Below are 14,935 nucleotides of genomic sequence, written 5' to 3' on the forward strand. Positions count from 1 at the left end.
CTTCCTGAGGTAGAAGGTCTTTCTAAGATCCAGCGATAACTTCCAACCTAACCTCACTTGCACTTAAGATAGAAGAATTGGGGCCCAAGAAAATGACCTTTTCTTACCATTGGCTTGGGGAGTAGATCATATCAGGGCACAGAGGACTAGGTGGCCTGAGGGTATTCGAAGTAGCTTGACTGGAAGTCTAGGATGATAGAATCAGAAGAAATAAGCTGTTTCCTAGGTTTATTCCTCTCAAAAAATTGAAAACAGGGATTCAAACAGATAGATCTATGCTGACATTCATTGCAGCATTTTTCACAATAGCCCAAAGGTAAAAACAACCATGTTTCCAACATCAGTTGAATGGATAAACAAATTGCAGTATATCCGTGCAAAGGAATATTATTCAGTCATAAAAAGTAATGAAGTTCTGAGACATGCTCCAACATGAATGATTCTTGAAAACTTTATGTTAAGTGAAATAAACCAAACACAAAAGGAAATATTGTATGATTCTACTTACATGAAATATCTAGAATAGACAAATTCACAGAGACAAAAAGTAGAGTTCACCACAGACTGGGAGGAATTGGAGACTTTCTGTTTAGGATGCTAAACAAAGTTTGGAAATATGTAATGGTGATTGTTGCACATTGTGAATGTAATTAATGCCACTGAATTGTACACTAAAAAAGGATTAAAATTTTATATATATTTTACCACACAACAAAATTTAAACCTTTCTCTAAAACCCTTGTCAAGTCTCTGTTTTATTTCCTTACCAACAGGTGGTGGCTATAAGAATGAACAGAATGTGGATGTCTCTGATGTGAGTGATTAAAGCTCCCTGCAAAGGGGATCCCTGGGTGGCTTAGGGGTTTGGCACCTGCCTTTGGCCCAGGCATGATCCTGGAGTCCCAGGATCAAGTCCCACATCGGGCTCCTTGCATGGAGCCTGCTTCTCCCTCTGCCTGTGTCTCTGCCTCTCTCTCTCTCTGTTTGTCTCTCATGAATAAATAAATAAAATCTTTAAAAAAATAAAAAGAAAAATAAAATAAAATGAAAATAATGTTCTTGGTTTTTTTCTGTTTAAAAGATAAAATCTATGCTCAATAAGTCCAAACAATACAGAAATGTATGAAGAAAAAGTTTAAATTACTCAATCCCTTATAGAAAACCAATGGAAAATTTGGGAATATATTCTTTCAGATAGTTTTCATGTGTATATATGCATACATGTATACATAGAGATCTGATGATAGATATATGGAGGATGGGAGAGAGGTGGGAAGAAAGAAAATAGGAGGGAAAAAAGGAAGGAAGAGGAAACATTATAGCATGTTTTCAGCCTCCTTTTTATTTACTGGTTATATATTGTAGTCTTCTTTCCATGTCCATAAATTTAGGTCTATAAAAAAAATTTAGGTCTCTAACATCATTTTGAAAGAGTGGCATATCCAGTTGTGTTGGTGTACCTTAATTTATTTAACTAATCCCCTATTTTTGTTTCATTTTCTTTTGCTAACATAAATACCATTTGTGGAAAGAGCCCTGGTACATACATTTTTTGTCTCTTCTGATAATTATTTCCTTAGAATAAAGTCCTAGAAGTGAAGTTTACTTGTGAAAGGGTAGCTGCATTTTTAATGCACTTAATATTGCCATATTGCTCTCTAGATAGATTACATAAATTTATAATCCCACCAAAAATATATGAGAATTCTTTTTTCCCCACATCCTTATCAGTACTGGATATTAATAATCCTTTAATCTTTAGAAATTTAATTGGTGCAAAATGGCATCTCATGTAACTTACCTTTCTTTGATCACTAATCAGGTTGAATCATTTTTTGTGTTTATTTTCCTTCCTCTACCCACTTTATTTCCTATTTATAGTTATTTTGTGAGTCACCTGTTCATATTATTTGCCCTTTTTTCTTATTTGAAAGTACTCTGTATATAGTAAAAAATAATAGCTCTTCTTTTGGCACATACATTACAGTTACTTTCCCCATTTTTGTCTTTTGTTTTTTGTTTATATATTTTTTTCTGTGTAGAAGTTTCTAATATATGTGATCGAATCTGTCCGTCTTTTTAGGATTTGTGCTTTTAAGGATTTATAGCTTTAGGATTTGTGACATATTCAATAGTCCTAACCCACACAATTATAAAAATATCTTCCTTTTCATTCTTTTCTCTTTCTAACTAGTTCATTTTGACTATTTTCTGCAGTATGGGATCTCAGCTTTTGTTTATGGATTTGATTTTAACATCCCTTCATAGGGCTTTCTCTGTTACCTTCATGGTACTCCTCACTCTATCCCTTTCCTTCTAGAACCAATTCTATACCCTCAGCCACTTGACTTATGTACCAAATAGCTAACTCCAGCTCCCAACTACTGCCTCATCCATATCTATCCAAAGAGATTGGAAAAAGGAAAGAAAATCCTTTTTTTGTTTTGTTTTGTTTTGCCTTCAGTCTTCTTCCAGGCACTCTGATAATGACCTTGGTAATATAAACAAAGTTATAGTTTGTAGAGAGTAAGTAGTTATTCTGGAGTTTCTTTCCACTACCTCTTCTTTCCACTACTGACTAACCATAACATGTTTTCCACTGGATCAGTAGAATCTTTGTTCTCTTATAAACAAGCTTACCTATAGACTTAGTTCTTCATTAAAAAAATGCTTTTTTCTCCCTGCCTTGATTCAAACATGAATTTCCCTGAGAACATCCCTTTTCTTCCATCTCTCCTATTCCACATACCAAAAGCCTAAAAATACTGCCTTCATTATCCTGTACCACTTTTAAACCATTACTTTTTCTTCCTCATATAGTCTTTCCTCCTGTGATGCTTATGACTTCTGCCAATACTCCTTTTTCATTCTTCTTGTCGTTGACATCTACACAGCCTCTGGCTTCTTCACCTCATTCACTGAGGACTTTGAAACTTGGCTCCTATTCTCCCTCTCCACTCAATCCCTACTATTATCTTAGGTAGTGTTGGCTTCTTTTATGCAAGATCTATCACCGTGGATGATTTCAGATGTCTGAAAAAATATGTCTTTCAGGTGATCTCTTGTACTCAAAAAACCTTAATCTCCCATTTCCACGTCACCATCCAGAATGGTACTCCCTTGTCATGATCTCTGATCACACACTTTATTTGTCCATCCCTATTGGTACTTGACTCCTGCTATGCCTGCTTTCTTATCTTAGGAAGATTTACAAACACTCAACTCTCTTTTTCTCCAGTTTGTCAATCCTTCATGACTTGACTTCCTTTCCTTTCTTGCCCCCTGTCCGTACCAAGCTCATAAACATTCTCAATACCTTACTACTCCTTGTTCTCTTTAATCACCAAGAAAATCTCATCTTTTAAGTAACCAAACCTCTGTTCCTAATCTCAGAGTACCAAGCAGTTTTTGGAGGTCAGAGACTCATTAAAAACTCGGAGACTCCAACAACTTCTAGGCTTCCAGTGCCACTTGGATGATTTTTTACTAATTTGTGATCAGCTTCATACTTAATTCTGCACATTAACTATTAAAGAATTCACCACTCTCAGGCCTTCTACCATGCCCCTGTCTACCCTCAATATGCAGCAGATGATAGTCTTCAACTTTACTGAGAAAAATTCCAACTATCAGCTAAATACCCTTTTCCATTCATAAATAGCCTACGTTTACATCCCCGGAAAGGGTATCACTTTTTCTTTCAATACTCATCTCTGTATTCTAGATTCCATCCCTTCCTACTTCAGCAGGAACCTCCTATGTTCTCCTTCTTAATACCTGAAACTTATCTTCCTATGTGGTTTTTTTCACCTCAGTTCAAGTTTTCCCTTTCTTTAAAAAAATACTTAGCACATCCATAAAATGGAATATTATTCAGCAGTAAAAAGAAATGAACTATCAAGCCACACACAGACACAAAAGGAAGAACTTTAAATGCATATTGCTAGGGATGCCTGGGTGGCTCAGTGGTTGAGTATCTGCCTTTGATTCAGGTCGTGATCCTGGGGTACTGAGATTGAGTCCCACATCACGCTCCCTGCTGAAAGCTTGCTTCTCTCCCTCTGCCTATGTCTCTGCCTCTCTCTGTGTGTCTCTCATGAATAAATAAACAAAATCTTTTAAAATATGCATATTGTTAAATGAAAGAAGCCAAACTGAAAAGGCTATATATACTGTATGATTCCAACTATATGACATTCTGGAAAGGGTAAAACAGTAAAGACAGTAAAAAGATCAGTGGTTGCCAGGGGTTTAGGGAGAGGTGGAGAGAGAGATGAAGCATTGGTGCACCGGAGATTTTTAGGGCAGTGAAACTATTCTGTGTGATATTGTCATGGTGGATTAATTACAATATGCATGTTTCAAAACCCATAGAATTATACAATGCAGAATAAATTCTAATGTAAACGATAGACTTTAGTTCATACTAATGTATCAATATTGGTTCCTCAATTGTAACAAATGTGCTACACTAATGTGGGATATTGGAGTAGAAAGGAGAGAGTATAACGAACTCCATGTACTTCTGCTCAATTTTTCTATAACCTAAGACTATTTTAAAAAAGACTTAATTTAGAGGTGCCTGGGTGGCTCAGTGGTTGAGCATCTGCCTTCAGCTCAGGATGCGATCCCAGGATCAAATCCTGCATTGGGCTCTCTGCAGGGAGCCTGCTTGTCCCTCTGCCTGTGTCTCTGCCTCTCTGTGTGTTTCTCATGAATAAATAAATAAAATCTTTAAAAATAAATAAATAGATAAAAATAAAAAGACTATTAATTTAAAATAAAATAGTTAAAATAACCCTTAGTCCATTAGCCAGAGGCAACCAGTAATAATAATTTTTATATTTTACTTTATTCATATATTTTTAAAAGCACTTAGAGCGATTCCTGCATTACCCTCTGGCCATTACCTGTCTCCATCAGTCCAAAATACTTACTGAGCATCAACCATATGTCAGACTTTGAGTAAATATTAATGGTTGGAGGAAAACAAAAGAGACTTGTTCCCTACCTTCAAAGACTTGGCCTACTCAAGGAGGAGCCATATAAGTAAACAGGCAATTACAGAGATCTCTAACTCCTCACCTTTCTTTCATTCTTCAACCTACTCTCTGTAATCAGACTCTGTCCTGTCATATCCACTGAAACTATCCTAGCCAAGGTCACTAATGACTACCTTGCTCTTATGTCCTTACCCAACTTCTCTGCAGATTTTAACACTTAAACTCCACTTTTTCTTAAAGTTTTCTTGTCCATTGGCTTCTGTTAAATAATGCTTGTTTTTTTCTTCCTATTTGATTGCTTTTTCCTATCAGCTTGGCCATAGGTACTGGTGTTCTTCAAGCCTCTCTTATTGAACCTCTTCCCCATCTGTATAATTCCCCTGAAAAATCTCATGTATTTACATGGCTTTAGCTACCACCTACTTACTAATGACCTCCAAATCCATCTATCCAAGGAATCCTTTGTAGCTCTCTCCCACCCACAGCCAAAACTAAAAATATTTTATAAAAACTGTCTGTAGCTATGTCACAGCACCTCAAGGAGTTTCCTCAGTTGCCACCTCTACCCTCCATTCTGAATCCCCTTCCTCTCACCTGATATCCCAGTTTCCATCCTTTTGTCTAGTACCTGGATTTGCCTTTCAACCTTAACTGGATGTTTGATTTCAGTTTCAGAATTATGCATAAATGCTGCCTCTCAGATTGTGCTATACTGCAGCTCCAAGCCCACCCTGCCTCACTCCTGTATCCAGCCAGGTCCAATGTTCTCAAACATTACTTGTCTGGAAGGGGAGATTAGAAACCAGCTCAGACATCTTACCTAAGCTTCAAAACTATATACGTCTACTTTCATTGCTATCTGTAAGTCCTTCAAGTATCTCCAATTCAGCCTGTCAAAAACTTCTTCCTGATAGGTATCCTATCTCAGTGAATAGTGTTATCATCTATCCAGGGGCCCAATTAGAAATATAAATTTTTCTTAACTTTTTGCCTCTGTCACCCCTCATACCATGTTGTATCAATTCTACCTTCCTATATTTTCAAATCATCACCTTAATTTAGTATTTATTGTTACTGCACCATTTCTCTTGTGAATTGCTGAATGGCCTCCTAACTGGTCTCCCTGCTTCTCATCTTGCGAGTTCCAATATATTCTCCATGCTGCTACCAGAGGACTTTCTCTGACACAAATCTATTATGTCACTTCCAGCAGAAAATTGCTATGACTAGGGACTGCATGTAAATGGCAATGCAGGATCTACCTCATGCCTACCTCTCCAACTTTTCTCTCATCACTCACCAGCTTCAGTTTCAAAGAACATGCCAGTTTAAGAGCCCAATTCTAGAAAAGCCTCAGGAGATGCTATGTAATGAATTATCTTAAATTACTGAACTCACAAACTTCCAGAGCTCACAATTCTGTGATTGGTCAGGTCTGGGGCTTGGCTCTGAACCTGACCATACTTGATCACTGCTATGACAAAACTCCTTCTAGGCGGGATATAGAAAAGAGCCAATATAGCTTAATACAAACTCCCTTTTCCCAACATAGCATGAACGAGGACAGTTCTGACTGTACTTGACATATTGGGGCCCAACACAGGTAGCACCACAACTACAAAGAACTGGAGAAATATCCTTGAGAGTTCTGGTATGGATTGGAGAAGTCTGTTACTAACATGACACTCCAGGATGGAGATAATAGTGTTTCGGGCCAAATTGAGTCAGAAAAAATATTTACCCAAGGTGCCTAAAAGCCTAGCTGAAATGAAGAATGAGAGTCTGTATCTAAAGGGGCCAGGAAAATGTTAGTGAATATTAGGTCCAAAGATTGAGACAAGGGCAATGACCATGAGGATTAGAAGCAATAAGGAACCAGGTATGCTGATGGGTTAAGTAAAATGATACAACCTTACCTCTATCATACAGTATTCCTCTCTAACCCTGTGTGGAGTTAAATAGAAGTAGTGCAAAACAGTGATATCACTGTACTTAAAATTCTGTTCCCTTTTCAGCACCCAAAATCAGGGCAGCTAGAGAAAAAACTTTTTCCAGACCCCATTTACTATTATGGAGCAATTACCTACCCTTATATCCTCAGGTTTGATTATCATGGATTTGGGACTTGGAAGAGTAGAACCTAAAGATGGCCACTAATCATTCCGGGTAGCTGGGGAAGAAAGTGAACCAGAAGGGTCTGCCAAGCAGTGCTCAGTTTGTCTTCTGTGGGATGGATCTTTTCTGGCCCAAGTGAATGGATGGTCCAGGTCAGAGCTACAAAGGCCTTAGAAACCAGCACAGAATTTCCTCCATTTATCTTGATTTTCTCTTCCCATCCTCCTCCTAAGAGTTCAGAGTTCTCATCATATTACAGAAGTTGTCCCCACATCGGTCTTCTGTAAAGTGTCAGACTGCCACTGAGAAGTTTGTTCTGGCTTTTATGTTCCAGGAAAGGGAAAAGGTCGACTTCTCCTACAACAAACTGGCTGATCCTAAGTTTTCATTTTATGACAAGACTTTGGTTGAAGCAGTGAAAACAGGAGACCGCTGGGTGCACCTGTTTTTCCTCTCACTCTCATTGTGCCATACTGTGATGTCGGAAGAAAAAGTGGAAGGTGAGGAGGGGTCTAAGGCCTCACTGACTGAGCATATGTCATAGAATCTAGGATGGCTAAAGGGGGCTTGGTTTGATATCATTTGTAATGACTTAATCTAAGAGCTTTCTAATAGGGAACATTGTCTAGCAATGAAATGGATAGGCAAGTAGTGAGTTTATAGTCACTAGAGATATTCATGTAGAAGACAACCTCTTATTCTTAAAGAAGATTCAGTCATTGGATAGGGGTCAAACTTGATAATACCTAGAGAGCTTCTGCTCTTGAGATTCAGCAGTGTTCTGTCACAGACCCTATCTGAATTGTCCCCAAGATCAGCCCCATTTTCTCTGACAAGACTTCCTAAAGGATGAGTTCAGTTGTCCTCTTCTTGCTTCACATTTTTACAGTATCCCCACATATCCTAGTTTCTAGTTTCTTTAGTAATCAATATGACTATGACATCCATGAATTTACTCAAACCTTTTTTAGAAATAATGAATGGGAAATGACTGATTAAAAATTAAGGCTTTTGGGGCACTTGGGTGGCTCAGTCAGTTGAGCATCTGACTCTTGGTCTTGATTCCGGTCTTGATCTCAGGGTCATAGATACAGGCCCCAGGTTGAGCTCTGCACTGGATATGGAATCTACTAAAAAAAAAAAAAAAAAAAAAACTGGGGATCCCTGGGTGGCCCAGCGGTTTAGCACCTGCCTTTGGCCCAGGGCGCGATCCTGGAGACCCGGGATCAAATCCCACGTCGGGCTCCCGGTGCATGGAGCCTGCTTCTCCCTCTGCCTATGTCTCTGCCTCTCTTTCTGTGTGTGTGTGACTATCATAAATAAATAAAATTTTTTTAAAAATTTAGGAAGACGTGTGTGTGTGTGTGTGTGTGTGTAACAAATAAGAATTTAGGCAACCAAATAAATTATATCCTTTAAAGGCAATATACCTTTAATATAATACTACCCTTAGTAATACCTTATATTTGTATATAACTTTAGAGTTTTACAAATTGATTGCATTTATGTTATATCCACAATCTTCATAACAGCCCTCTTAAGTAAACAGAACAAGAAAAATGACCTCAGTAGTATAGAGAAGGACACTGAAGTTAAAAGAGATTAAATGACTTGCCTAAAATCCTATAGTTAAGAAGGCAGAGATAAGAAGCCAAATCTCATGTCTCTTGACACCATGAGATCCCACCCCACCACAGGTGTCTCTGGACCTGATGGTCTAGCAAGTTGCTATTATTTGAATTATATTTGGAATTGTCCTTGTTTATTGCCTTAAGCGACAAGGTAGGAAACAAGTAAATAGTCTCATTATCCCATAGATACATCTTATGTCTGACCCAAAATATATGTCCCATGTGCCTTATTCACAATTATAAGACTATAATGATACATAACTGTTTTTAAAACTCAAATTAACCTTCAGAAGAGAAATGATCCAAAATATACCTCAGGTTGTGGTGATATTTTAAAAGATGGGTTATGCATTTTTCGGTGCTACATTGTTTGCATTGATCAGTGCAGTTTTTCTTTTATTTTTATTTTTAAAGATTTTATTTATTTATTCATGATAGACATAGAGAGAGGCAGAGACACAGGCAGAGGGAGAAGCAGGCTCCATGCCAGGAGCCTGATGCAAGACTCGATCCCGGAACTCCAGGATTGCGCCCTGGGCCAAAGGCAGGCACTAAACCACTGAGACACCCAGGGATCCCCACAGTGCAGTTTTTCATTCCATTCTCTTTATGACCAAAATAATTTTTTGACCAAAATAATTTAAAGCAGTTATTAGAATACAGTGGTTTGTGAGAGAAAAAAATAGTATATGTCACAACTGAGGATTGAATTCAAGGATTTTTGTTGTTAATTTTCTGAAATGTTTCTTCACAATCTAGGAAAGTATTTTTTCAACTATGGACACTGAAAACTATGAGTTAAAATCACCTTATAAATGGCAAAATGGGAAAGAATAAATTTTAATTTACTCTGCTGTAAAAAAAAATTAAAGAAGAGTTACAGAAATACCTTGAGTAACGTAAGATTGAAAGACTCATTCTTTTTTTTTAATAATAAATTTATTTTTTATTGGTGTTCAATTTGCCAACATACAGAATAACACCCAGTGCTCATCCCATCAAGTTGAAAGACTGATTCAACAGAGTGAGTCATTTAGCTTCCCAGGGTAAGAGTTTCAAAGGTAAAAATAGTCATTTATTTTTTGAATTTTATTTAAATTCAGGTAATTAACATATAATGTATTATTGGTTTCAGACGTAGAGATCAGTGATTCATCAATCTTATATAATACTCAGTACTCATTACATCACATGCCCTCCTTAATGTCCATCACCCAGTTATGCCATCCCATCCTGCTCCACTCCAGCTTTTTCCTATGACTAAGAGTCTCTTATGGTTTGTCTCCCTCTCAGATTTCATCTTGTTTTATTTTTTCCTCGCTTCCCCTAGATCCTCTGTTTTGTTTCTTAAGTTCCACATATGAGTGAGATCATATGATAATTGTATTTCTCTGACTGATTTATTTCGCTTAGCATAATATCCTCCAGTTCCAAACATATTGTTGCAAATAGCAACATTTCTTCTTTCTTTCTTTCTTTCTTTCTTTCTTTCTTTCTTTCTTTCTTTCTTCTTCCTTTATTGCTGAGTTCATTATATATATATACCACATCTTCTTTATCCATTCATCTGTTGGTGGACATCTGGGCTCTTGCCATAGTTTGGCTATTGTGGACATTGCTGCTATAAACACTGGGGTGCAGGTGCCCCTTCAGATCACTGTATTTGTATCTTTGGCATAAATACCCAGTAGTGCAATTGCTGGGTCATAGGGTAGCACTGCTTTCAACTTTTTGAGGAACTTCCGTACTGTTTTCCAGAGTGGCTGCTCTAGCTTGCATTCAAACCAACAGTGTAAGAGGGTTCCCCTTTCTCCACATCTTCATCAATACCTGTTGTTTCCTCATTTTAGTCATTCTGACTAGTGTGAGATAGTATTTCATTGTGGTTTTCATTTGTATTTCCTTGATGCTGAGTGATGTGGAGTAGTTTTTCATGTGTCTGTTGGCCATTTATTTGTATGTCTTTGGAGAAATGTCTGTGCATGTCTTCTGCCCATTTCTTGACTGGATTTTTTGTTCTTTGGGTGCTGAGTTTGATAAGTTCTTTATAGATTTTGGATACTAGCCCTTTATCTGACAAGTCATTTGCAAATATCTTCTCCCATCCTGTAGGTTGCCTTTTGGTTTTGTCAACTGTTTCCTTTGCTGTGCAAAAGCTTTTTATCTTGATGAAGTTCCAATAGTTCATTCTTGTTTTTGTTCCTTTGCCTTTGGAGACATGCCTAGTACGATGTTGCTGCAGCCAAGGTCATAAAGGTTGCTGCCTGTGTTCTCCTCTAGGATTTTGATGAATTCTTGTTTCACATTTAGGTTTGTCATCCCTTTTGAATTTATTTTTGTGTACTGTGAAAGAAAATGGTCCAGTTTCATTCTTCTGCACGTGACTATCTAATTTTCCCAACACCATTTGTTGAAGAGACTGTCTTTCCCATTGGATAGTCTTTTCTGCTTTGTCAAAGGTTAGTCGACTACAGAGTTGAGGGTCCATTTCTGGGTTCTCTATTCTGTTCCATTGATCTATGTGTCTGTTTTTGTGCCACTACCATACTGTCTTGATGATTATAGCTTTGTAATACAGCTTGAAGGCCAGAATGCTGATGCCACCAGTTTTGGTTTTCTTTTTCAATATTCCTTTGGCTATTTGGGATCTTTCTCTGGTTCCATACAAATTTTAGAATTATTTGTTCCAACTGTATGAAATAAATTGATGGAATTTTGATAGGGATTGCATTGAATGCATTGATTGCTTCAGGTAGCATAGACATTTTAACAATGTTTGTTCTTCCAATCCATGAGCATAGAATGTTTTTCTATTTCTTTTTGTTTTCCTTAATTTCTTTCTTGAGTGTTCTATAGTTTTCTGAGTACAGATTCTTTACCTCTTTGGTTAGGTTTATTCCTAGGTATCTTATGGGTTTTGGTGCAATTGTATTTGGGATTGACTCCGTAATTTCTTTCTTCTGTCTCATTGTCAGTGTATTGAAATGCAACTGATTTCTGTGCGTTGATTTTATATCCTGTGACTTTGCTGAACCTTACATGAGTTCTAGCAATTTTGGGGGTGGAGTCTTTTGGGTTTTCCATATAGAGTATTACATCATCTGCAGAGAGTGAAAGTTTCATGTCTTCTTTGCTAATTCAGATGCTTTTTATTTCTTTTGTCTGATTGCTGAGGCTAGGACTTCTAGTACTATGTTGAACAGTGGTGGTGGTAGTGGACATCCCTGCCATGTTCCTGATCTTAGGGGAAATGCTCTCAGTTTTTCCCCATTAATAATGATATTTACTGTGGTTTTTTTATAGATGGCTTTTATGATATTGAGGGATGTTCCTTCTATGAAGAGCTTTACTGAGGAAAAGATGCTGTACTTTATCATATGTTTATTCTGCATCAGTTAAGGGGATCACATTGTTCTCATCCTTTCTTTTATTAATGTAGTGTATCCCATTGATTGATTTGCAGATATTGAGCCATGCTTGCAGCCCAGGAATAAATCCTACTTGGTCATGGTGAAAATCCTTTTAATGAACTGTTGGATCATATTGGCTAGTATTTTGGTGAGAATTTTTGCATCCATGTTCATCAGGGATACTGGTCCGTAATTCTCCTTTTTTGTGGGGTCTTTGGTTTTGGGATCAAGATAATGCTGGCTGTATAGAATGAGTTTAGAAGTTTTCCTCCATCTCTATTTTTTTGAAACAGCTTCAGAATAATAGGTATTAATTCTTTAAATGTTTGGTAGAATTCCCCTTGGGTAGAATTCCCTTTTGGTAGAATTCCAAGATGGGAAGTCATCTGACCCTGGACTCTTGTTGGAAGACTCTTAATTACTGCTTCAATTTCCTTTCTGGTTAGAGGTCTGCTGAGTTTTCTATTTCTTTTCTATTTCTTCCTGTTTTCTATTTCTTCCTGTTTCAGTTTTGGTGGTTTATATGTCTCTAGGATTGCATCCATTCCTTTTAGAATGCCTAATTTGTTGGCATATAGTAACTCATATTATGCTTTTATAATTGTTTGTACTTCTTCAGTGTTGGTTGTGATCTCCCATCTTTCATTCATGATTTTATTTATTTGGGTCATTTGGGTCCTTTCTCTTTTCTTTTTGATAAGTTTGGCCAGGGGTTTATCAATTTTATTAATTCATTCAATTCATTCAAAGAACCACCTCTTAGTTTCATTAATCTATTCTACTGTTCTTTTGGTTTCTATTTCATTGATTTCTGCTCTAAAATCTTTATTAATTCTCTTCTGCTGGGTTTAGGCTTTATTTGCTGTTCTTTCTCCAGCCCCTTTAGGTATAAGGTTCTTATTTCTTAAGAAAGGCTTGTATTGCTATATACTTCCCTCTTAGGACCACCATTGTTGCATCCCAAAGGTTTTGAACAGTTGTGTTTTCATTTTCATTTGTTTCTGTTAATTTTTTAAATTCTTCTTTAATTTCCTGGTTGACCCATTCATTCTTTAGTAGGATGTTCTTTGGCCTCCATGTATTTGAGTGCTTTCCGTATTTCCTTTTGTGATTTTCAGTTTCAAACCATTGTGGTATGAAAATATGCAGGGAATGATTCCAATTCTTTGGTACTAGGTGAGACCTGATTTGTGACCCAGTATGTGATCTGTTTTGGAGAATTTTCCATATGCACTCAAGAAGAATGTGTATTCTATTGCTTTAGAATGGAATGTTCTGAATATATCTGAGAAGTCCATCTGGTCCAGTGTGTTATTCAAAGCCCTTGTTTCCTTGTTGATCTTCTGCTTAGAGTATCTGTCCATTGCAGTGAGTGCGGTGTTAAAGTCCTCAACTATTACTGTATTATTATTGATATGTTTCTTTAATTTTGTTATTAATTGGCTTATATAATTGGCTGTTCCCATGTTAGGGCATAAATATTTACAATTGTTAGAAATTCTTGTTGGATAGACCCTTTATGATATAGTGTCCTTCCTCATCTCTTATTATAGTCTTTAGCTTAAAATCTAATTTGTCTGATATAAGGATTGCCACCCCAACTTTCTTTTGATGTCCATTAGCATGATAAATGGTTCTCCACCCCCTCACTTTCAGTCTAAAGATGTCTTTGGGTCTAAAATGAGTCTCTTACAGACAGCATATCAGTGGGTCTTGCATTTTTATCCAATCTGATACCCTGTGTATTTTGATTGGGGAATTTAATGCATTTACATTCAGAGTAACTATTGAAAGATATGAATTTAGTGCCATTATATTACCTGTAAAGTCATTGTTTCTGTATATTGTCTCTGTTCCTTTCTGGTCTGTGTTACTTCAGGACTCTCTCTTCACTTAAAGGATTCCTTTTAATATTTCTTGTAGGGCTGGTTTGGTTATCACACATTCTTTTAGTTTCTGTTTGTTCTGGAAGTTTTTTATTTCTCCTTCTATTTTGAATGACATCCTAGCTGGATAATGTATTGTTGGCTGTGTATTTTTCTCATTTAGCACCCTGAATATATCATACTGGTCCTTTCTGACCTACCAGCTCTCTGTGGATAGGTCAGGTGCCAGTCTACTATTTCTACCCTTGTAGGTTACAGACCTCTTGTCCCTAGCTGCTTTCAGGATTTTCTCTTTGTCTCTGAGATTTGCAAGTTTCACTGTTGTATGTTGGGATGTTGACCTATTTTTACTGATTTTGAGGGGGGTTCTCTGTTCCTCCCAGATTTGAATGCCTGTTTCCTTCCCCAGATTAGGGAAGTTCTCTGCTATAATTTGCTCCAGTTTACTTTCTTCCCTCTTCTCTCTTCTCTTCTTCTGGGATCCCAATTATTCTAATATTGTTTCACTTTATGGTATTATCTCTCAAATTCTCCTCTCGTGATCCAGTTGTTGCTTATCTCTCTTTTTTCTCAGCTTCTTTATTCTCCATCATTTTCTCTTTTATGTCACTAATTCTCTCTTCTGCCTAATTTATACTAGCAGTTAGGGCCTCCATTTTTATTGCATTTTATTAATAGCCTTTTTTATTTCAACTTAACTAGATTTTAATTCTTTTATTTCTCCCAAAAGGGATTTTCTAGTGTCATCTATACTTTTTTTCCAGCCCAGCTAGTATCTTTATAATTGTTATTCTGAACTCTAGTTCTGACATCTTACTTATGTCTATATTGATTAGTTCCCTGGCAGTCAGTACTGCCTCTTGTTCTCTTTTTTTGAGGTGAGTTTCTCC

At 37.0% G+C, this 14,935-nt stretch overlaps 1 protein-coding gene across 6 annotated transcripts in view; it reads left to right on the plus strand.

The window, feature by feature from the left end:
- LOC144322417 (phospholipid-transporting ATPase FetA-like) overlaps positions 1–14,935 on the plus strand; it is a 126,420-nt gene that overhangs the window by 87,222 nt on the left and 24,263 nt on the right. For all 6 annotated transcript variants that reach the window (XM_077912436.1, XM_077912441.1, XM_077912440.1 and 3 more), the window contains 2 exons: positions 774–814; positions 7,453–7,618. In XM_077912436.1, the coding sequence (XP_077768562.1) occupies positions 774–814; positions 7,453–7,618 (207 nt within the window). The remainder of the gene's footprint in view (positions 1–773; positions 815–7,452; positions 7,619–14,935) is intronic.

Source organism: Canis aureus, chromosome 10 (assembly GCF_053574225.1).
Source record: "Canis aureus isolate CA01 chromosome 10, VMU_Caureus_v.1.0, whole genome shotgun sequence".
Taxonomy (NCBI): Eukaryota; Metazoa; Chordata; class Mammalia; order Carnivora; family Canidae; genus Canis; species Canis aureus.